The 21,922-nt window shown below is 39.3% G+C and overlaps 3 protein-coding genes across 6 annotated transcripts in view; 2 read left to right on the top strand and 1 right to left on the bottom strand.

The window, feature by feature from the left end:
* LOC111321181 (uncharacterized) overlaps nt 1–4,776 on the top strand; it is a 31,084-nt gene extending 26,308 nt beyond the window's left edge. For all 3 annotated transcript variants that reach the window (XM_022923991.2, XM_088738021.1, XM_022923990.2), the window contains 6 exons: nt 484–595; nt 1,080–1,250; nt 1,595–1,729; nt 1,929–2,072; nt 2,448–2,651; nt 3,076–4,776. In XM_022923991.2, the coding sequence (XP_022779726.1) occupies nt 484–595; nt 1,080–1,250; nt 1,595–1,729; nt 1,929–2,072; nt 2,448–2,651; nt 3,076–3,747 (1,438 nt within the window). In that variant the 3' untranslated portion in view covers nt 3,748–4,776. The remainder of the gene's footprint in view (nt 1–483; nt 596–1,079; nt 1,251–1,594; nt 1,730–1,928; nt 2,073–2,447; nt 2,652–3,075) is intronic.
* Nucleotides 4,489–10,500, bottom strand: LOC111321182 (uncharacterized). 2 transcript variants are annotated; one of them, XM_088738022.1, is made up of 7 exons: nt 10,413–10,500; nt 10,220–10,341; nt 9,914–10,058; nt 8,849–8,952; nt 7,071–8,576; nt 5,845–6,128; nt 4,489–5,130 (listed from the first exon to the last, which is right to left on the bottom strand). In XM_088738022.1, exons 1-6 carry the CDS (start codon nt 10,452–10,454, stop codon nt 5,852–5,854), a joined length of 2,196 nt encoding a protein of 731 aa, XP_088594148.1. In that variant the 5' UTR covers nt 10,455–10,500; the 3' UTR covers nt 4,489–5,130; nt 5,845–5,851. The 2 variants fall into 2 exon arrangements, with proteins under 2 accessions (XP_088594148.1, XP_022779728.1); XM_022923993.2 differs by having other exon boundaries at nt 4,489–6,128.
* Nucleotides 10,501–10,544: 44 nt separating this feature from the next.
* LOC111321233 (translation initiation factor eIF2B subunit beta) lies at nt 10,545–18,893 on the top strand. The gene is made up of 17 exons (XM_022924058.2): nt 10,545–10,712; nt 10,854–10,940; nt 12,481–12,539; nt 12,666–12,695; nt 12,914–12,944; nt 13,996–14,044; nt 14,202–14,264; nt 14,475–14,524; nt 14,797–14,893; nt 15,236–15,295; nt 15,454–15,549; nt 16,023–16,060; nt 16,423–16,483; nt 17,000–17,059; nt 17,550–17,601; nt 17,701–17,785; nt 18,335–18,893. The coding sequence occupies exons 1-17, from the start codon at nt 10,639–10,641 to the stop codon at nt 18,405–18,407; spliced, it is 1,065 nt and encodes a 354-aa protein (XP_022779793.1). The 5' UTR covers nt 10,545–10,638; the 3' UTR covers nt 18,408–18,893.
* Nucleotides 18,894–21,922: the final 3,029 nt, after the last annotated feature.

The following is a 21,922-nucleotide window of genomic DNA, read 5'->3' as shown; positions in this document are numbered from 1 at the left end:
CAAAGATAAAAAAAACAAACAAACAAACAAACAACAAAAAAAAACAAACAAAATAAAACAAAAACAAAAAACAAAAAAAAAACATAACAAAAAAAAAGGGAAATATGAGGATTGAGAATGTTTGGGGAAGATTAACTCGGATTAGTTAAGGAAAAGTTTAAAGAGGCGTGGTGTACATGTAACGGAGGACAGTCAGTGAGTTGACTAACACGGAATTGTTTTCTCTGTGTTAATTAAAAGCCACCTTGTCATGCTCAAGAGCCTTTTTGCTCCACCCACTCCCTTCACCTGCCTTTACTGCCATAAAAACAAAGATGGCAACTCTAATTTTTACAAAGAAAACTCTGAGCATTCACTCGCCAAATTAGGCCTGCTCTGAAGGCTACATACTAACATAATTCCGGATATACAACATCCCGCGATAGGTGAGATTATTGGAGGGGAAAGGTTAATAATTGCAAGTACTTTTTCTTCTTATTTCAGATTATCAGTACCTATTGGCCAATCACAAAAGAGCAGCGCTACTGGTCAAGCTGACCTTGAGCTGGGTTCCCTGTGCGACGCAGCGCGCAATCGAGAAAACGAATCTATCAAGGTGTGTAAAGCATACATTGATGAAAGAAAGATAAATTGAAAAAAAGGTGTAACATCAAAGTGTTTTGAACTTGTATTAGACCTCAGCAGCTTAGGAAATATGTGAAATTTATTTCTGCACTCTTTCTTTCTAGAAGCACTATAGAGTCAAACCGAAATGGACAAATTACAATCACTTTCAGGCACTGCGCCGTAATGTCCCTGAACTAATTCAAACAGCAAATATGTTTTAATTGTACTTACAATTCTGTATTCCTTTCCCGAAGTAAACCTTGTACTCATGTTACGATTCTTGCTCTGTTCGTACTTAGAGACTATTAACGAGATAGCGTCCCCTCTGCAGTTTTGAAGTGCGTGTTCTCTTTTAAAGAGATATGCCCCTACGGATGTTACATAAACTAGACAGGGACTAAAAATAATTTCGTGCAAAACATCAAAGTATTTTGATCATCCATGATGCATCGTTTCGATCACTTTCTATTCAGCAAAGCTGTGTCACTGGACATTTGTCCTTGGGATTGTCTGATAAATCCGCTGAACAGTTCTTCTACGGTTCGCTGTCTCCTGTTAGTCTTCAAAAGCTACTTGAAGTGTGTAACATCAAACATAAGTTACCTGGCGCCCTGGCAACGATAGGATTTCCTGCAGGTCTACAGGTAAAAACACAACTACTTTATTTAAAACAGCACAAGACCGCTTGTGGCCCAAGTATTTCAGAGTTTGGCAGAAGTACTCGGCAGTACTTTTCTCCTTGACTCGAAGCTGGTTCACAGCATGTTACTTCCAGCGTCCCTCAAAGTTTTCCTGTCATACCCTTGGATGGAGAAAATCACTGGGGAGCAGAGTGCCTTGCTCCAAAACGCAACGCACTAACCTGGCGAAAGCGTTTGCACGGATCTTTCGATACAAGTCCAGCACATTGACTGGAATAAGCACTCCAGTGCTACCCAAGTATTTAAAATGGTTTTGCAAGCCCTGACTATATCTCTTTTCTCTCTAGATCTCTGTCGCAAAAGGAGCGCACGACCTTAGCGCCCTTGGAGGACCAACCATAAAACCAGGGTTCATTCTGTCTGGCAAGATGAGTTTATTTGGAATTGAGACCACGGGAGCAATTTCGCTGTTACCCGAAGAGGTATTTTCGCAAAGCTTTTAAGACATTTGTGAGTTTGCGCGGAAACTTGCTAGCCTGTTCTCACAGTTTGTTCCGTTCCTATGAGTGCCATTTTTTGAACACTGATTTGACTGAACAAGTGCTTACTCGGTTATTTCTTGAAGTGCTTTGTCATCAGAAATCGTTTCGTTTCTAAAATCAGTTTTTCTCATTACTCCAGTTTGTAATAGATGCTAAAATCAAATCAGATGAAGATTCTGCCACAATGGACGATATCACTCCATTATCTTCCTCGACGTCGGGTTCCAATCCCAATCCTAAGCTTTTCCTGAAAGCTCGAATGGATTCAGCTCCATTCGTGAAGGTAATTAAAAGCAGTAATGCACCTTTACGAAACTGTTAAGTGTAACTGTAACTGCTCAGCAGCAAGCGGGAGACAACCGAAGGCTTCAATTAGATGTCGACCGTCCATACCACCTGGTTCTCTAACCAACCGGTGAAGAAAAGATGAAATTAACTGAAGAGATTTATTAAAACATTTATGAGGTCACTCCGCGGAAACATTTTTATTATTTGTCTCCTTGAAGAAGCACCGCTGAACACAAAATATAGCCTCGCTAAGCAGGTTTAAGCTTTCCTCGTCTCTAGGCGTCTCTCAATTCTCAGATCGCAATGCGCGGGTTTTGTGGGAGTGCTGCGTTCAGTTCGACGCATAGTGACGTTTTTAATTTCTCTATAGGCACACGTTGACGGGTTTCCTCGGCTGTTTGGTATATTCAAGGACGTACAGATGCTTGCTACCCGTGATTCTTTGCAGATTCATCTCGCCAGTGACATTAACAAGTCCTACAAAATCGATGTTCACCTAGTAACTAACTACAGCGCGAATCGCAACGACACCCAGTTTAATGCCATGGTTGTCTTCGACAATGGTTTGTCCAAGGTAAGAGGGCGCTTAAAAGAGGAATAAAAATTGAAGCTTTTTTTTTAGCGTAATCTTAAAAATGTCCTCTTCAGTTTTCTTTCAAGTTAAAGAGAACGTCACTATTTTTTTCAAGATTGTTAATTTTCCAGCTCCATCCGCCTCATCTTCTGTTATTTCTTAGGCTTACCTTACCTCACCTTTCCTTACCCCTATAAACCCAACAACAGTCAACTGACAACAAGTTGGAGTTTATATCGTGTTCGGGAGGGGATGGGTACGCAATTGCTCACCTACTGGCATAGATCCAAATAATCTTTCCATCAGATCTACTACCCAACTACCTTCCTTTTTACCTGAACTGCAGAGAAACTCTGGAATTCGCTTTCAAAACTATTCGTATCCTTGAAAGCTTCATTATTGATCTAGTATATTTTCTTCTCAGTTGACACGTATGGCTTCAGATCACGTGGTATCCATGCTTGAATCAGAGATGTCGAGACTCAAATCAGCCAAAGGTGAAGTACAACGCCTCAGACGAGAATGTAACAAAACAATCAAACGAGAATGCTCCAAGTGCATGAACCTCGGAGTCTGCGCAAGTTCCTTCTCGGGTGCAAAAAATTCCACGCAGAAGAAGCAAGATACACAAAGAATCGGCTCACCGCTTGACCTTTGTCAGCAGGTTGTGATGAAACGCTGCCTAGTCGACCCCAGGTACCATAATGTTTGCAGATTCGTTAGAGGAAAATTGAACGAGACATGCGCAGCTTACCGTGGTGCGGCAAAGTCTCAAAAAGACCTGGAGAGGGGACTGAGATGGGTCAAGCAAGCTGACCGACGTATGTACAGCGAACTGCTACAACTCCACTCCATTTCGTTCAAAACGAATGTCACATCAGCCAATCTTGAACAGACTTACTTGGACACTGCTTTAGAACTAACAATATTTGGACAAAAACAAAAACTCGAAGGTCGACGCATCGAATTCAACGAATTCATGAAATTTTCGTCCGACATTGCCAAGTACGCGGTGGACTGGTACGAAAAGACGCAGCCCCAGTCAAAGACAAAATTACGTCATCCAGACAACAGACCCAGGTCTCCTGCGTCGTAAGCAAGGATACGATAGGAATATCTTTCTCTTCTCTTAGACTTTTAAGGCAAACAGTGTTATTGAAGACAATTTAAGTTTATTGCGAGGGAAGATATATCCGAGGGAACTGCTTCTCGACGGCAGAAATTACTCACTATCATTGTCAAATATTATAAAGATTTGTTACAGATGTAAATCTAATTGTTCAGTTCAATTGTGTAAAACTAAATAAGCGGATGTGATGTTACTTTGAATTATGGAGTACTTGCTACCATGAGCTGTAGGTTAGCTAAGTCCATTTGGAAAAGCCTCGTTTGAGAATTTCAGCTTTCCTGACTAATTAACCATCGCGTCACGCGATCATGTCATGCATGTTAAGAGGTTACCAAAGGGCGAACCCATTCAAACAGCTGTAAGAGCAGTAATTTAGGAGTCGCTCTTGTAGTTATTTCACCATCTTTTAAAACTTTGTATACCCTCTCCTCTTTAGAGATACGTTTCTCTAAGACTCAAATGCATTTATAAGATAACATAAACTCAGTGTAGTTGAGACATTTTCTAATAACACAGCCGATGCTGGTAAAACTATCAAATGCTGAGCTATCAAGTGTGGAAAATGCCAGGGGAAACGCCAGCTTGTGCAAAGCACGGAAAACGCCAGCTTGTATCAAGTGAGAGAAAACAAAACATTTGTGTTAAGCACGGGAAGCTCGAACCGGTGCAAAGCGCAATTTTGTGGGAGCGGAAAGCCATGCGGAAAAGTACATTAACTTCAGAGCATTTTTTTAATGCGATATAGTTCAAGCGGTTCGCCATATTCTTCATGCACAAGTAAACTTTTTATATTCTTAAAGGGAACAACTTTTCTTCAACGCTTTGCCGCCAGTATTTGTCGATTACCAATGGGTCCGCTCTAATGAATTATCACATGTATATTTGGTATTTAATTATAACGATGGAATTTCCGGAGGGAAGATTTTATGTACGTAGCAACTACGAAATGTGGAAGAACACGTTTTGTTGAAACGATAAAGTTAAATTGAAAATGTACTTGTAGTAACTTGACTAATGAGTACATTTTGTACTCCCTAAATATTATCAATGTCAAATGTTTTGGAGCTATCGTTCTTTTTGTTGAAGTTATGGTACTAAATAGTCTTCTTGTTTGTTTCCTCTGAACGCGACATGTCCCCAGATGAATCTAAAGAGAGTGCCGCCTTCCCGTCACCCTCCCCGCCAAGGGCGGATCACAAACGCACATGACCTGGTCAGGATTTGCTTTAGTTCCGCATTTGATTGGTTGAGAGGCAATCAATCAGCGAAATAACGCAAAACTAATGCGATGCCAGATGATTTTTGACACTTGATTGGAAATTGGCCTACACTCCTCTGCTTGTTTAGCTTCTAGAAAGCATGAAGGACATGAAAAACAAAACAAATCAAAACAAAAAAACCCCGAAATATCACCAAAATCAAGGAAATTATTATATTTTTTTTGAACCCTTTCAATTTACTACGGCCGGGTAAAGCCGGGTTTAAAACAACTACAGCTGAAACTAAACAACTACTAGATGGAAATCAACGACACATCTTGACCTGTTCCAAGTGTTAAGTTAGTAAAGCGGAGCGAAATAAACGAATGGCGCGATTGCAGTGGTGAAGCAAAGCAACAGGAAGCAAGTATGGGCTGGGTAATCGCAACGTCCACTCCACACGTTGGCAAGTACCACATGGAGCTAAAGAAAACTCGAGGTTAACACAAACATACTACCGTAAGGGCGGGAAAACTCAATTAACCGAGTCGAGGTTTGATTAATTCTTGGTTAAACCAGTATTCAGGGCACAAAAGTTCTATACGAAGTAAAGTATTGTGTATCACGCGGTACAGATAAACTGATCCTATGACGTGATATCTAAACGCCATCTTAGATGCCTATCCTGCCACATGATTGGCTCATTTGTGTCGCGTGACGCGCGTTTTGTAACTAAATCACAGTGTTCAGTCACATCAATCGCGCGATTGAAGGCCTGTAACGTGCAAAATAGTTGGAGAACGTTTGATAACAAATTGTCACAGCATTAGCCGGGGAAAACTAAATGAAGAAACATGTAACTAACCAACATTTCACAGCACCAAAACCAGTGGGAGGAATGGATGCCCAAGATACTTCAGAGACTTTCCAGTAAATACAGTGTGATTAGAAAACGCCAGCACAAGCGAAGGAATGCTATGAGGGATGGAAAATTTCGCCCGAAGCTCAGAAGCCTCTTTAGCAGCCATGTTAAACTTGGTGTATCGAGTTCGCTCAGGGCAGGTTTCCAGCTCAAGAGTTTGAAGAATCTTCACGTCACCACTCCATACATTCCAGGAAAATATGAATCCTACCTTCTGTAATACAGGGCTAGAAAAGAAGGGCCACAGGGAAGGTGAGATAAAATCAAAAAGGGTAATTACTGAACGCTATATTGGTGTTCCGGTCTAAACTCTAATTGGTACTTCTTACTGTACGTGCAGCTTTTCTACACTTCCCTAGAAAAATTAATTGTAAGAATTGGGTTTTACATCCCGAAAACAAATCCTCCAAATGATAAGTTTATCTCTTCTTATTATTGCTAGGGAAGTAATATGTAATCACTTCTGGAGGTACGACGGGTTAGCTATTTATAACAGTTTAAGGGCTTGAAAAGACTGTCATAAAACACCAGAAGAGTTTTAAAAGGCTGGTCTGCACAGTTATGTAAAATGGACGTAAAAGGACTACGACAGGTCACGAAACAGGGGTTATTTGCTATGCAGTAGCCTTTTTAAGCGAGAAAAGGGAAGCAGGAGGAAAGCGCGAGGACTCATACCCACTCAAGTGGAAGACTGAGTCGCTCTTCATCTCGTGCAAGGCGAGCGTAAGGTAACCGCCAGACACGAGCAAGAGGAGGAGGGCGAAAATTGAGTCGGTTACGTCACACTCCTACTCTCGCGTGACACGAACGCAAAGCAACAACGAGGGAGGAGAGGGGCGCAAGAGGAGGAGTGCGAAAAAACTAAGCGCCATTTTTTCTCGCACCCCTTCTCTGGTGCCAGACAAGCGCAAGGTAACCGCAAAGGGTGAGACAAGTGCAGATGGTGGAGCGTGAAAAAATAAAAAGGAAAGCGTTAATTCTTTTCAATTTTATCGCGCTCCTTGACTTGCACGTGTCCAGTCCCTCGCCTTCTCTTCCGGCCGCCTAAAGACCCAAAAAATGACGCCTCTCCAGTTACCTAACCCACACAAGACCAACAAATTAGAATTGAAGCAGGTGGAGACGAAAAAAAGGTTAAACAAGTACAATTATCATTTCAGTTTACCCACCTTGGACTTACAGACAGACCACAGGTTGCTGATTCTTGCTTAACGCGTGTGAACACCAGCAGCCTGGCAAGTGTGATGACATCTCCACTGTCCGGACACATGGTGATCACCTGCACATCATAGTCCTTCAGGGACTTGTAGCTTTGCCGCAGGTCTTCATGAGACTGAATTAATTCACTGATACATTGCTCTATGTCAAGTGTTGTCTGTTGAATAGCCATTACTTGCTTTTTACTTCTAAGAGTTGTTTTGAAGACTGAAAACATTTCTACATTTGGGTTGCTTTGGTTTATTTTGGCCACTTGTTTTAAGGGGGCTCTACCATGATGCTTTTTAACAGTGAGTGCCAGGGAGCCATCATACATGTCAAACTCATTTGCCAGATCAGGAAGTTCATTGTCACGGGAATCATTGCTACTTTCTTCATACACTTTGAAAACAGATGAGGTGAGATTGTTGTTGTTCATAACTGGTGTAGCTGTAACACTATTGTACTCAAAAGAACTGTATGAACGTGAGAATGCAAAGTCACAATGTGTATTATCAGACTTTCCAGGCTCAGAATTTTGATGAAATGAATTTTCTTTCCAGACACGACTAGTAGTAGATGAATCACCAGAAACGTTGGTGCATGTGCTTGAGCCTTCTGTCTTAGTCAAGCTTTGAGATGAATTCACAGAACCTATGTTTCCCAAAGCTCGAGTTGAGTTGAAAGATAGGTTAGCAGTACTAGGAGACTCATTACACTTCATTTGGTTACTTCCTTCACCAAAAAAATCCCCTTGAGCACCATGCACTTTGTTGCACAGGTCATGACAATTTTTCACACCCATTGAACAATGAGTAGGTGAAAAATCTCCACTTACACCGACTTTAATCTGTTCATCATGTATTCCCTCCAGCTCATTAGTAAAGGCAGATACAATCTTGCACCTTTCAACATTATTTTGCATGGTGCAATTTAAGCTCATTACCTCAGCTTTGGCACCACAGTCTGTTCCAGAGCTTGCTGCAAAGTTAACTTCTTGAATATATTTCACTTTCTCGTCCTTAGTAGACTGGGTACCTACCTGCACTTTCCTTGCTACCAAACATGACTTGGAATATTCTCCTCTATCACTGCTTGTGTTTGATGTATCCTGTACAATATCACTAGGTACAAAAGTGCACAACTTTGAAGCATGGTCTTTTTCATGAGCAAATAGATTGTTGAGAATTTCCTGTTTATTCTTGATTGTGCTCTTGGAGGTAAACATTTGTAATGCCATCAAGTAGTCTCCAGTGTTGAAAAGAACTGTATCTTTAATCTTCAGATTTATTGAAGGGTTGAATAAGGGAAATGGGTGCAAAAGGTCATACTTAAAGTGAACAACAAAAGAATGTTCCAAACATGGCTCTGCTCTTTCACCAAGGGAAGAGTTCTTGCAAATTGCACATGGGTGCCTGGTGGGTCCAGCACAAACTGTAACATAACACTGATGACTCTGATCTCCTCTTGAAGAGCGTCTGTGTGATTTAAACAAACAAGCAAACAACAACATATGACTTGACTGTCAATGATGTGCAAACAAATGAAATCCATGTAATTAAAGACTTGGAGACTTCATTGTTGACTCTGATTGCCTCTTGCAAACTGTCTATGCAATTTAAAACTTACAAACAAACATGCACTCAAAAAATGTTTGACCTCAATACAATCATGCCTTGAAAAAATTGGAATATATCATTAGGTCACTAAAAACTCTAGGGGAAAGCTAAAAATATAGTTTTTCACTTACACTTCACCATAAACCACCACATGTGCCTCATCTGGGCTCTGTGCCACCATTAAATGTAAATCTTCATGAATTTCCTCTCCTTGAAACAATGTCACTGAAAAGACCTTGAAGAATAATATAGTAAGTCAGATAGGTATCAGTGTTAATAGGCCATTTTATAATTGTGTACTTAGTTGCTAAGCCTTTGATTTGGAGTTAGGCTTAAGGTGACCTTGTTGTGATAGAGACCAGTATCTAGTTAGCATGATAACAAAGTAATTTACATTTGAAAAGCAGCAACCTTTGCATCATAACAAGGTAACCCTTAGCCTCACTCCTGTTCAAAGGCTTGTCAACTAAGCATGCAACTGCAAAATGGACTGAGTGCGCATTAATTCAACGACTGTAAGCCACATGTCCATTGGGTTAAGTCTTCATATGTTCACAAGGCTGTGCTCTAAGAAAAATTGAAGGGAGACCAGTGCTCTGAAACTGTGAAATCCAGGTTGCCCAGCATATGCTTATTATGAAAAAACTAAGATTCCTGAGTCACCCAAGAGCTGAAGTAAGGTGCCAGGGGCCACCAGACGCTGCTAGACCACAGCCCTGGGTCATGCAGTCTACATATAACTACTTGTGCCTTTTCAATCCAAGAGTGAAGAGGTCAATATCCCCCTGCTCTATAACATTTACTAGTCTTTTGGCAGGTGTCACTATCACACTCCAAAAAGGACCAACAAATAAATTACCTTCAGTAACTGCAAGAGAGGTTTATGCCATCATGACCATTCTTCAAATTGATGCATTTTAACAAACCTGAATTGGAGGGGGTAGGGTCAGGGATAGCCTAGGGACTCCCCAGCTATGTCCCCTTGACTTCTTGGCAAAAAAGGTACTAAAGCTCTTGTCAGTGAACATACTGTTTGTATATACAGCATTGTAATCATTGCCCTTCCAAAGATTCTTACCCAAATTGCATATTTTATTGGACTACCACATTAAGTAAATCAATTCACTTTTCCGGCACTTTCATAATAGAACAAAATTATTTAAAAAAAAAAAGAAGGAAATTATCTCAGTACAAACCTGAACCAAGGGCTTCCCTAGATTGAAATTCCACCAGTGAAGAGAGTATATATACCTTGGCATTGGACTTGTGTCATCATTGTCAATATGAAGACAATATGATATCAAGTATCTGCCATTCTTACTAAAACCAAGAATAATATGTCTGTTTGGAGAAAGGAAAACATTTTCACACACCATCCTATTTGAACACTGAAAAATAGCCAAAAAACCACATACGATGATACCGTTTATTGGTTGCATTATAAGATTGTGGATAGGCTCTTTTAAAATCAAACATCTAAACTGATTGAAGGAAAATTTTACCCTTTTCTGATAACACCATTCACATCTAATATGCTGTCCAACGGAATGCAAAACCGTCTAGGGCATTTCTTGAAGAAACGAGCTCGGTTTCCACGTAAATGCGGCTGCAAACATCCTCTCGTCTACGAAGTGGTAAAAAATGATTATCGTGCAAACGAAAAGCATTGTATTGGATGAACAAGTTTATACTTACTTCGCGTAATGCAAGTTTTGCTACAATATTTTCATTCTTCATTTTGTAAAACCCGCGTTTGATAGTGAGCCCACGCTCGCTTGACAAAAACACGCGAAAATTGTGCGCGAGCATCAGTTGCTGAAAGTAGCCGCTTTTGTCACCGATTTGACACTCGTCTCCAAGAAAATCGAATATTCCATTTGGCTAAACAATTAATCAGTTTTGACTGGGATTTTTCAATGAAATGCCTCCTCCCGAGTCCAAAGGAGATGATTTACACGAAAGAATTGGAAGCTTCGTTTCTTACCTCAAGCAAGGGTTAGTGTTTCTGAAAGTGTGATGAACATATGAAATTCAATGGAAATTTTCCACTCTCCCTGGACATGTAAGCTTACTGAAAAATTACTTTGGTATACATTTCGTATATTATTTTATACTTCTTTATCGGTTTTCTTTCAGTCAACTTCATGGATCATATGATGTGGCATTTCAGACACTGCAGCTTTTAAGAAGGATCGTTTCCCAGACTCGCTGGAGCACTGCAGGGTAACATAAGAACAATATGTAAAAAAGGTTTTACAGAACTCTTCAAACTAGATTTTTACCCAATCAACTATGTGATGCAGCAGATTGCAGCAAATAACTCTTTTTTTCTAATTTTAAACTTAGTAGTGCTGACTTCAGGTTCCAAACCGAACAGAAATCTGATGTCATTTGAGATATCAAACATGTCCAGCTTGAAGCCTCCTTCTGAAGTTTATTTCATACACTGGAAACTTTTCAAAATTGCCAGTTGAAAAAAAAAAGGGGAAAACATGTGGAATAAATGGGATTTCACTGGACTTTTACAGGAATATCCCACTTTGGGAAAATGCAACAATTCCCATTCCTGGGACAAGAAGAACCCAAAATATACCCAACAATGGTATTTTTCAGACACAAGTTATTCCCAGTAGTGGGATTTTATTGTGTCAAATAATCTACAATGCTGTGATTTTGTTGTCCCCATTTTTTCCCATTATTGGGCTTTCACTGTCTCGACTGTTTCTGTGTATCTTGAATATACCTGCACGCCTGGGTATTGCTTTCCCAAGTCTTAAAAGAACATGGAAAATCTCTTTCCTTTTTGATTTTAAATAAACCCATATACAAAAAACTTGTTTTCATTATTTTATTAACACAACATAATAGTTAAGCTTCAAGGCTAGGACTAACAACTACCGGTAATTAAGTAGTGTTTTCACACTACTTTAGGTATGTTACGAGAAAACATTCCCATTTTGTTCTCAACTTTGGGAATATTATGGGAAATATTCCTATTACATTCTCAATGTTGGGAATGTTTCAGGGAAATATTCCCATATTATTCTCAACATTGGGAATAATATTAGAAAATATTCCCATACTATTCTCAACTTTGGGAATCACAGGGAAAATATTCCCACCTTTGTCTCAATGTTGGGAATGTTATGGGGAAATATTCCCATTTTATTCTCAACATTGGGGATAACATGGGAAAATATTCCCAAATTATCCTCAACTTTGGGAATAACATGGAAAACATTTCCATATTATTCTCAATGTTGGGAATGTTATGGGGAAATATTCCCATATTGTTCTGAATTTTGGGAGTCTTATGGGAAAATGTTCCCATGATATTCACAATGTTGGTATTAGGAAGAAAGCAACACTTTTTCCCGAGAAAAACCCCATTATTACATCTTGGGTGTCTACAGCTCCCCAAAAATATCCCAAATGTGGAATTCTATGTCTCAATTTTTCCCCAATCATTGGGAATGTTCCCAGTTATTTCCCAACTGGGAATTTTGAACAGTTTCCTGTGATATTCTTAAACCTTTCACCCATAAGAGTGACTGGAATCTAATTTCTCCTTACAATATCACCCCTGAATCACACATTCATTAAGGTCAGGAGAATACAGGAAATGATCACCAACTAAAGAAGCTCTTGATTGTTAAACAAATTCTCCTTGTCAGCACCTTAGGAAATGTAAAGAGAAAAGTATGGAGAATATGCATACTGATGTTAGGGTGTAAAGGTTTAATTGCTGAATGTTTTTGTGCAGTGAATTGATGCAGTATATGAAAACAGAGGGAAAGAAAATGGCAAGTGCTCAGCCAACAGGTCAGATTATTTAAAATTTCTGATTATTTGTTCAGTTATATGTGGTTATACTCCACCTGAATACCAAAGCAAAGTAAGCTAATATTCATGATTTATTGCAGTGACTGTATTTTTTCATCCTTATAGATTCTGTGGTTGGAAATATGGTACGGAGAGGTGTGTTCATGATTAAAATTTTAATACCTGTTTTATAAGTACAGTCATTTTAAATAATGTGTTTGTTTTATTAAACTTCTGTACACACTTCAACATTTCTGTGCACAAGTGAAATTGATCGACACTTATTGGGAATTAATCAAGTATATAAGAGTTTTTGATGTTTAATTATGTATTATAGCTTAAATAAAATATTAAATGAGTTGTTTTCCTTTCAGGTTTGAAGATCATAAGAGAAGAATATGCAGGGTATGAATTTTTCTTTAATTTTTTTTTTCTTTTAAGAAGCACATGCTATACTTTCCTCAGTCTGTGAAATTTTGTAACTTCTATGAGATTGAATATATTGAATTATGTGAAGAGCTGATGAATATGAAAGCAATCTTTACAGTAATAAACACTGCTTGAGCAGTAGTGGAAAAGAAATTCATACAGGCCTGAATTTTTTTTTCAGGCCTTATTTTCAGTACTGCTTTAGTGGTCTTCATTCCTGTGAAGATGACTTTCATATTAATTTCTTAAACCTCAGTTCGCATTTATGATTTTCAAATATTCACATTCACAATAAGCTTAATTACACACAGCTTTTTGCTTCTCTCTTAATATGAAAACCAATAGATTCCACTTTGCTATGGGTCTGTTCAGTAATACATGTGGATCACAGAAGATGTAAAAATGTGATTAGGTCATTAGTGGCACTAGCCTGTAGTGCAGGCGTGTTATTAGGGTGAGTTCAGGTTATAAGTTCTGGATTGTTCATCCAAATGCCATGTTTGATTTGGACTTTCTCTCCCTAACCTTCCACTGCCATTAAAAAGCAAAGATGGTAGCCATTTTTTCCAAAGAAAATATGGAGCACTCACTCAACCAAACTATCCCTGCTCTTCAGGCTATAGTGACACACTTGGCTGCCGGTCGTTGTGTGCCATGTTTTTGTTCTTCAACATTTAAATTTTTTGACATTATCTGGGATCTATGACTGAGAGATGCCTGGCAAAATGGAATCTATTTGTGAAATGTACAGCTATCATAGCAGTTTGCATATTGTTTGTGACATGAATTTTTGTTGGCTGTTAATTTTATCTTAATCCTACAGGGATCAATGAACGCTTTTCATTCCACTAATTTATTCATGTTTTTCTCGTTGCCATGCACCCACCAATAACGTAGCTCCATTTTCTGCCTTTAAAAGCACACACAACCCACAATTCCTCTATTCGCTCCGACGAAGGGCTAACGCTCGAAACGTCAGCTTTTGTAATCATTACGGTGGCCAATTTACCATTTTATCTTGGTTTAGTTCTGTTAGTGGTAAAACAGAAGAAGGGGAAACAGAAGAATCTTTACATGTGAGTTATTAAATTATTATTCATTTATCAATAAGACCATGACAAACAACATTTTTTTTTTAAATGTGAGTTATTATCTGGAAATCATAATGTCTAAGAAGCTAAAAATATGTAGATGTATAGTTGACGTAGATACTTTGAATATTATTTTCTTTAGAAACTGTTAATGGCTGGTGGACCCTCCACAAGTGACTTCAATAAACCTGCTCATGGACTCAAGGTATGTGTACTATGAAGTCGTTGACATAAGAAACAAGAAACTCAGTGCTGTTACTCATACACTATGCGTTCAATTATTGTATGGAGTCTTTTCTTTTCACCAAGAATTACAAGAAAAATTGGAAAGGAAAGTCAGCATTCTTTCATGTACCCTTTCAGTTCAAAACGAGCGAGAAGTGATTTTGCTTTGATTTTGCCATTTTCTCTACAGGCAACTGTCATTGATGCTTTAAATGAACTCTTGTCAGAGATTGAGTCCAGGTACACTTTATTTTATGAGTATTTTATTTTATCTTTACATCTTTACATGTGTCAATGATCAACTTCGCATTTTTTTCTGTAGCACCTGGAACACATTTGAGAATCGTCAAGTCGATTGAAATAAAAATTCCCTCAGCGGTCGCATCCGTGTGAAAGAGTACACGCATTTACGAGCTGTGAATGACAAAAGACGCATACGCAAATTTTCGTTTAAACCCTTGCACGCATTTAATTTTTGTTTAAATCAAATTTAATTTGTTTCTTTGTTATAGTACTGATAACATTGCCACTCAAGCTCTGGAGCATATACACTCTAACGAAGTAATAATGACAATTGGAAAATCCCGAACTGTAGAACAATTTCTCAAGGTGAGTTATATTTTGAAAGAGTTTTCAGCTACAGCTGATGGCGGTATGCTTCAACAAACTCGATAAGATTTTATTAAGAGGCTCTATGGAACTGTTTCTGGCCCGAAAAGTTTTGGGATCTTAATAGAAACCCACCTCAGGGTCGAAAACCGAGCTAAGAGAAAAACTTCCTTGTCTTCTTTCGGTCGACTCTCGGCTGATTATCGGCCAGTTGTCGATCAAAATTCGCAGGATGGTGGACAGTCGGATATGTGTCGGTAATATGTCGTGAGTTTTCGGCAACAGAGTAAGATTGCCGTTTATAGCGTTAAATGAAGTACATGATTTTCTTTCGTTGTCAAGAATGCAGCAAGAAGGCGGACATTCAGCGTGATTGTCGCAGAGGGAGCTCCATTCTATAAGGTAAGTGCTTCTTCAAAGCTATTCTTATTTCTGTCACGAACGTCCGCAATTATTCATGTTACCGTACATGAAACGGCCTACTTATTTTACTTCCGATTTGAAGTACTTCTTTCATCCTTTTAATTAAGTTGTTTAAATTGTATTGATTATTTGAACAGGGCCAAGAGCTTGCTAAAAGTCTAGCTCAAGATGGAATTGAAACAACTGTTATTACAGACTCAGCTGTTTTCGCCATTATGTCAAGAGTAAATAAGGTAATTTATCATTTTTGGAGTTAAAACTTGCCTCAATTGCACATATACTTTTTGGGGTGCCTGGCGGTTGCGAGGGGACATAAATGTGACTAATTTTCAATCGAAAAATCATGTATGTTGGAGGTTAATCGTCAACCTTTCAGTCGTAATTTCTGAACACTCGCGCGGGGCTTGTATCTTCCTCAAGGAGTAGTTCGTGATATTTTGAGTCACCGAAAATTGTCGTTTAAAAGGAAAACTTTATGTTAAAGCTTCGTAAACTAGAAATAAAACAAAACAAAAAAGAAAACAAAACAACAAAAACAAAAACCAATAAGGCAGTAAATTACCCAAAAGGACCTTCAGGCTTCTTGTCTGCAATTTCTATGATAGCGGCTCACCTGCAAGGATCATTTCTCTACGTCGAGGTGAAGGCCTTGACGTACAGCTGTATTGCCAGTTATCATAGTAAAAATGATGTCGTCTTTGTTTAGGTTATTATTGGCACTCATGCTGTAATGGCGGATGGTGGGTGAGTTATCTGATCTGTTTCTTTTAGTTTTGGGGAATAATTTTGCCCCTGTTGCCCCACCCCCACGTCCCCTACGTCCCCCCCTTCCCCCCTTCCCTCTCAAATGTTAAAGAATCGCAATCTCAGAATAACGCAACCATTCGGCTCTTTAATTTCCGGCAAAACTTCTCCAAAATCCGTCATTGGTAGTTCTCAGCCCGTTTTCCTTTGGAGACCAGCGATGTTCTATTTAAAAAAATTTGAGTCAAGATTTTGAAGAAATTATTTTCCTCGTGTGTGAAGGCGCTAATTTCCTCTCGCCAGTGTCTAGAACGGCTCGTGAGTAAGTGACAGTGTGACCTGGGACTCACATATTTCTTTAGGTTGCGCTCCATCGTTGGTTCCCATGCCCTCGCACTTGCTGCCAAGCACCATTCAGTTCCGGTAAGACTATGTGTACAACAAATAGGTACTCGAGTGTACGCGATGTAATAGTAGCTGTGTAAGATTTCGCCCCAGTCCCAGTTTGCCTCCCCATCCCTCCACTCTCTCACCACTACAAGTTCACTTCAAATGAAAAAAAATAAAAAGACTAATCAGCCTTAGAACACCCCGCAACCGAAAACCAATGTTATTTCCGCAACATTCCTGGAAACCAGGCTTGTGTGATCAATGCCTAAACCTTCTCGAGGCTTTCACTATTTTCTGTAGTTGCGGACTTTTGCCATCACCCCACTCCTTCCCTTCTCCTTTTTGACTGTCCCCCACCCCCATGGTAGGAATTTGTTTCTCTCCCCAGCCTTTCACTTCCGTGAGAGTCAAACATAGAAACCATGATTTTCACTAAGAGAATTCTCAGCACTCTCAACACTCGCTCGTCAAAATTCCGCCCAGGATACTTACTTCAGGGGTCGTCGATATCGACTCAGACCGAACTAACTCAATTGTTTCATTTTACAGCTTATTGTGTGTGCAGCCATGTACAAACTGACACCTCAGTACATTGTCGCGTATGATCAGGTAACTCTAGACTTCTCACCGCTGCATCTCGCCAAACGTCGGTCTACATATCTATATGAAATTCAGCCTTGCACTAGTGAGTAGATTCAACATAACTACGAAACATACTCCGAAATGCCTGTTTGATTAAAAGCACCATGCCTAAAATGATCTGGCTGTTTTCATAGCCATTTCAACTCGGGTCAAGCAACTACTAGGCAGTTAGTGGAAAGAGGATGGTCTTGAATTTGTGTCCACCAGGTGACTAGTCCGACGCTATGACCGCTCGACCCCGCTGAATTTCTATAATGGAATATCTGTTTATTGCTAATTTGTGGTCTGCTCCCGCTCCTGATTGTGAAGTCAGTGATTTAATTTAATTTAACATAATTTATACAGCGCTAACTCCACTAATTGACCATAACGCTTAGTATAGGTCAGTATAGCTGAGTGCTTAGTATAGGTTTAAAAAATCTTTATTGGTTACCATACATCATCGCTCATTTTGCAGGACAGCTGTAATAAATTCGTCGTTCCTCACGAAGTCATGAAGTTCTCTGAAGGTACGGATCAAACCGGACGAAAATTCCTCCTTAAATCATCGAAATGTTTAGAGACTTTCTAATGTTGTAGAATGACCATTGACCTGATTTCCTTTTCAGGAAATATCCTGTCCAAAATTGACGTCCACAATCCAGTGTTCGACTACATACCGCCAGATTTAGTGAACCTCTGCATTTCAAATATGTAAGTCTATGTTTGCTTCCGTTAGTTTGTTAGAATCTCCCGGACTGGATAGGGTGCCATGTATTTCACCATTTGGTTACTCCCGCAGCATTTTATCAAGCTTCCCTGAAAATTCACCAGTGCCCATTTACACTCCTGGTTAGAGAGGGGCACCGTGAGAGTAAAGAGATTTGCGCAAGAACACAACACCATAACCCGACTAAGGGCCCGTTTCTGTAAAGTCCCTGTGACTTAACGGGCCCGAAGCTATGTTTTAAAATCAAAATTTAAAGGATAGAAAAGCAGGTTTTGTCCCCCAAACCAGTCCATTTTGTTTCTCTACCTGTTGGTTTTATTGTATCATTTTCAAAACTTTAGAAATCTCTATCCTGAATGAAAACAGAACAGCTTTATGGCCCCCTTAAGATACCGGGACTTTCGAGAAATGGGCTCAAGGTCTCCAACCCAGAAGCCTCTACCCGGAGTCCAGGGTAAAAACCATGAGCCCACAGCGTCTCGCATAAGTTATGATGATAATAAACTTAATTTTTTTTTTTTTTTTTTTATTAGCGGTGGCTATTCGCCGTCCTATGTCTACCGCCTCGTGAGCGAGTTATATCACGCGGACGACTACTATTTATGACGAGGCAAGCCAAGAAGCGCCGAGGGAGACTGGGACCCAAGACAGCCTTTTGGTTTTGCGCGCTAGACTCAAGCAAGTTTTCTTCGTCACAGTGGGCTGATATCTCAGGAGATATCTCTTGCAAAGTCACAAAATTGTGTAACAGCTTCCAAACCACAATGATTGCAATGGGAAGTTGTTTCCAGTTCAATCCAATTCATTGTGGAGATTACATATGTAAAGCCAGGAAAGCAGAGATATATATATTTGTTCCCTGATAAGTTTTAGTTTACCAGGAGTTTTCGAGAAATCTTTGGAAGTTTTTCAGCACTGGAAAAAGGATAGAAAATATTAAACATTAAAAAGGAAACAAGTCACTGGTTTTTTTTTTTACTTTCTATAACAAGCGCCCCATCGCTGATTTTTGCTTGCAAGTTGAATTTCGTGCAATAATTTGTCATAGTTATAATGTAATGCACTTATGAAAGAACTTTTGTTCCCAACACATTTTTGCCTCTCTGAGTACTCAGTGTGCGTTACGTTGGTTTTGTTTATAGTGCCTTATGATTACTTTTTTAAATCAGGAAATAATTGTTTAGAGGAGTCTCTTTCTTAAGTCTAATGACAGCCGATGCAAAAAAAAAAAGGGCTTGGGAACGAGGTTACCTGTTTCTGACGTCACTTTGTGATGTATTTATTGTCATTAGACGATGAAATCACCTAATCAATGGGATCCAACCTTCGCTTATCAAAGAGCGAAAAAGTTACCCTCTATCAGCTTTATTTGCTACACTAAAATAAGTCAATTGCTTGTGCAAGATAATTTTGATTTTTACTTGGTGTATGATGCAGGGCAAAAGGTAAGGCCATAAGCTGTTCTAAAATCTCATTTGATTACAGCTCATTTTACAACTACTCATTCTTCCAAATCGATGTTCGCTGGAAATCAATTTTTCTGTGGTAACATTGCCATTCGAAATAGTATTTGTTATGTCGATGATAGAAGAATTTCATCGGGATAACTTGAATGATGTAGTCAGCAAGCTTTCATCGCTGATAATCCATTTCCAGTCGGTTTGTATTTCGACAGCCGTGATGCAGCAGCGAAAATTACGGTTATGGGGTGTTTGTTTGCGAGCAGTTTAAGCTCTTACCGAATGCGGAAGATATCAGTCTGAAATATTTTGGTTATGTCGTGATATTATTACGGGAAATGCATAGTGCATGTTTGTCTTTCATGTTATTGCTACTCAACGAATGTTAATTGGTCCTGACTGAGGTATTTCATGGCGGCATGAATTTAAATACTGCTTTAAATTCGATGAGTTGTTTCACAGGTGTAAAATATTGTAATGTGGAAAAAATCTATTCCAATTTGATCACAGAAATTCTTGATTTTTCTGAGAGAATGGAAATTTGCCACTTTTAATTGGACATGTTTAAAACTCAATTTAACAGATTTGTAATTACAATTTCATTAATGCACAATTTGCCCATTTAAAGGAATCGCAAAATTGTGTTTTGCCGCAAATAGTTTATTCGGGTCAACGTGTAATTTCTAAATCACCGAGACATCGAGAAATCAGAACACACCTGAGCATACGATTTGGACGAGGTTGAAGAATTGGTTATTTGTCATCCACACAGACTGAAATGCAAATGAATTATAGTGCCTGTCTTTTTTTATGATTTCATTTGTAGTTCCAGTTAATCTTTGTAATGTTTATTATGTAATTTTTGACATATGGCACCTGTTTATTTAAAAAAAAAAAGAAAAAGATGATTTAGTCATTAAATCGTGTGAGGTTTTGAAAAAAGAGGAAGCAAGCTGGTTGATGTAATACTCAGTGGCCTGAACTAAAAGCCTGCAAAAATTAATCCAACTAACTTACAAAAAGTAAAAAATAACATTTCCATCGCACGGGGAAGAGGCACACTATTTGAAAAACGAAGAGGTAACACTCAAGAATTTATTAGCTACGATTTCGCGTGAAACTATATTTCCTTGAAAGCTTGTTATTTGAATGGCGTACGGTACAGGGGACGTCATTTGTCATTTAGAGGGTGTCTCGTAATTGCAAGAAATTGTTGTTTAACTTTCCTTCCTGAGGGGAACCGTGAACCGGAGACTTGTTCCCAATGTCGGAGGGGAAATTTTAACGAAGTAATTTCTGGTCTTAGTTTTAGGTTGAGTTTCACGTGTCCAACTGACCAGGAAATAGTTGTTTTTATTACACGACTCGGGCAGTCAGAGGGCCAATAACTAAAATCAACCAATCAAAATGCTCTATTGCCGGCTAATATTCTCTCAGTATTGGACCGGGCACTGTCCCGAATGATACCGCACTTGTGTCCCTTTGAACTTCAGTCGTATAATAAATCTCTTATTAACCAAGCTTGCTCGGGACCGTACTGGAAGAATATCGGTCCTCGGTCTTTTTTGTACGGAGCTCGCTGCGCTCGGTCCGTACTGTCAAGATCTCGGGCCGATATTCTCCCAGTACGGCCCACGCGCTTGGTTAATAACATATATTTCACAGTTTCATCACATACTCGTATCAGCATTTTAAAGGCGAGGGTCCTAAGGCCTGGCAATTCGTTAACAAAACGGTAGAATGTTATGATCATAGGTATGCAGTGAAATTGTGTATCGTACCGTCCGACACAAAGTGCTAAAAATCAACTGCTACAGGCTCAATTAAAGCAAGACAACGAAATCTAGACAGACTTAGCCAAAAAAAAAAGAATCAACACATTGCATTTTCCCTTTCTACGACTTTCACCAGTGCAAGTGACAGACATGACCTGATTAAAAGCGATGCAATTACTTGGGAATGATTAGTAACGATGATGATGATAACAGTCATGGGGATGATATGATGATGAATGGATCATAATAATGATAATAATTACGTAATGAAAGTAACGTCCGTGCTTATTAAAAGCTATTCTTCAATGTTCATTTCACAGGGCATGCGCAGCAGAGTAAACCTTTCTTTCAAGCATCTCCGCTTTGTTCGCTAAAAAGAATTCAGTAATATCCCGTCTAGTTGCTCTACTGAAGAGTGTGTCTGACGATGAACAAATCTAACAATCAATTGCTACTCACTGCACTTGAAACCGGGAGCAAAGAAAGAGGAGACAATTCGATTATCCCTTGGTACCAGATGGTCTGCCTAGCCATTGCTGTCACAGCTTTTCTCATGAACTCCTCATTGTGTGTCCTTCACGCTTGTTGCAGACGAGTGCGTCGTCTCAGCAACATCTTCTTGATCACTCACTGCCTTGCAAACACCTTTCAAACGCTGGCATCGATTATATTATTTTCTTCGGGAGAACATGAAGATGCTTTTCTACGCATTATCAATGTATCATTTAGTTGTTCAGCGCTATGCATTCCCGTGATCTCGAGTGTAGCTTTATTAAAATCTCAGTGGGCTCACCGGTACATAATTTGTATGACAGGAATTTTATCTTACGTCCTCTTGATAACAGTGTTGTGTACAGGAGTGGGCGTGGCAATACCCCCATTTCTC

Source organism: Stylophora pistillata, chromosome 11 (genome assembly GCF_964205215.1).
Source record: "Stylophora pistillata chromosome 11, jaStyPist1.2, whole genome shotgun sequence".
Classification (NCBI taxonomy): domain Eukaryota; kingdom Metazoa; phylum Cnidaria; class Anthozoa; order Scleractinia; family Pocilloporidae; genus Stylophora; species Stylophora pistillata.
Note: the sequence above shows the minus strand (reverse complement) of the source record. Positions and strands in the feature narration are given on the sequence as shown.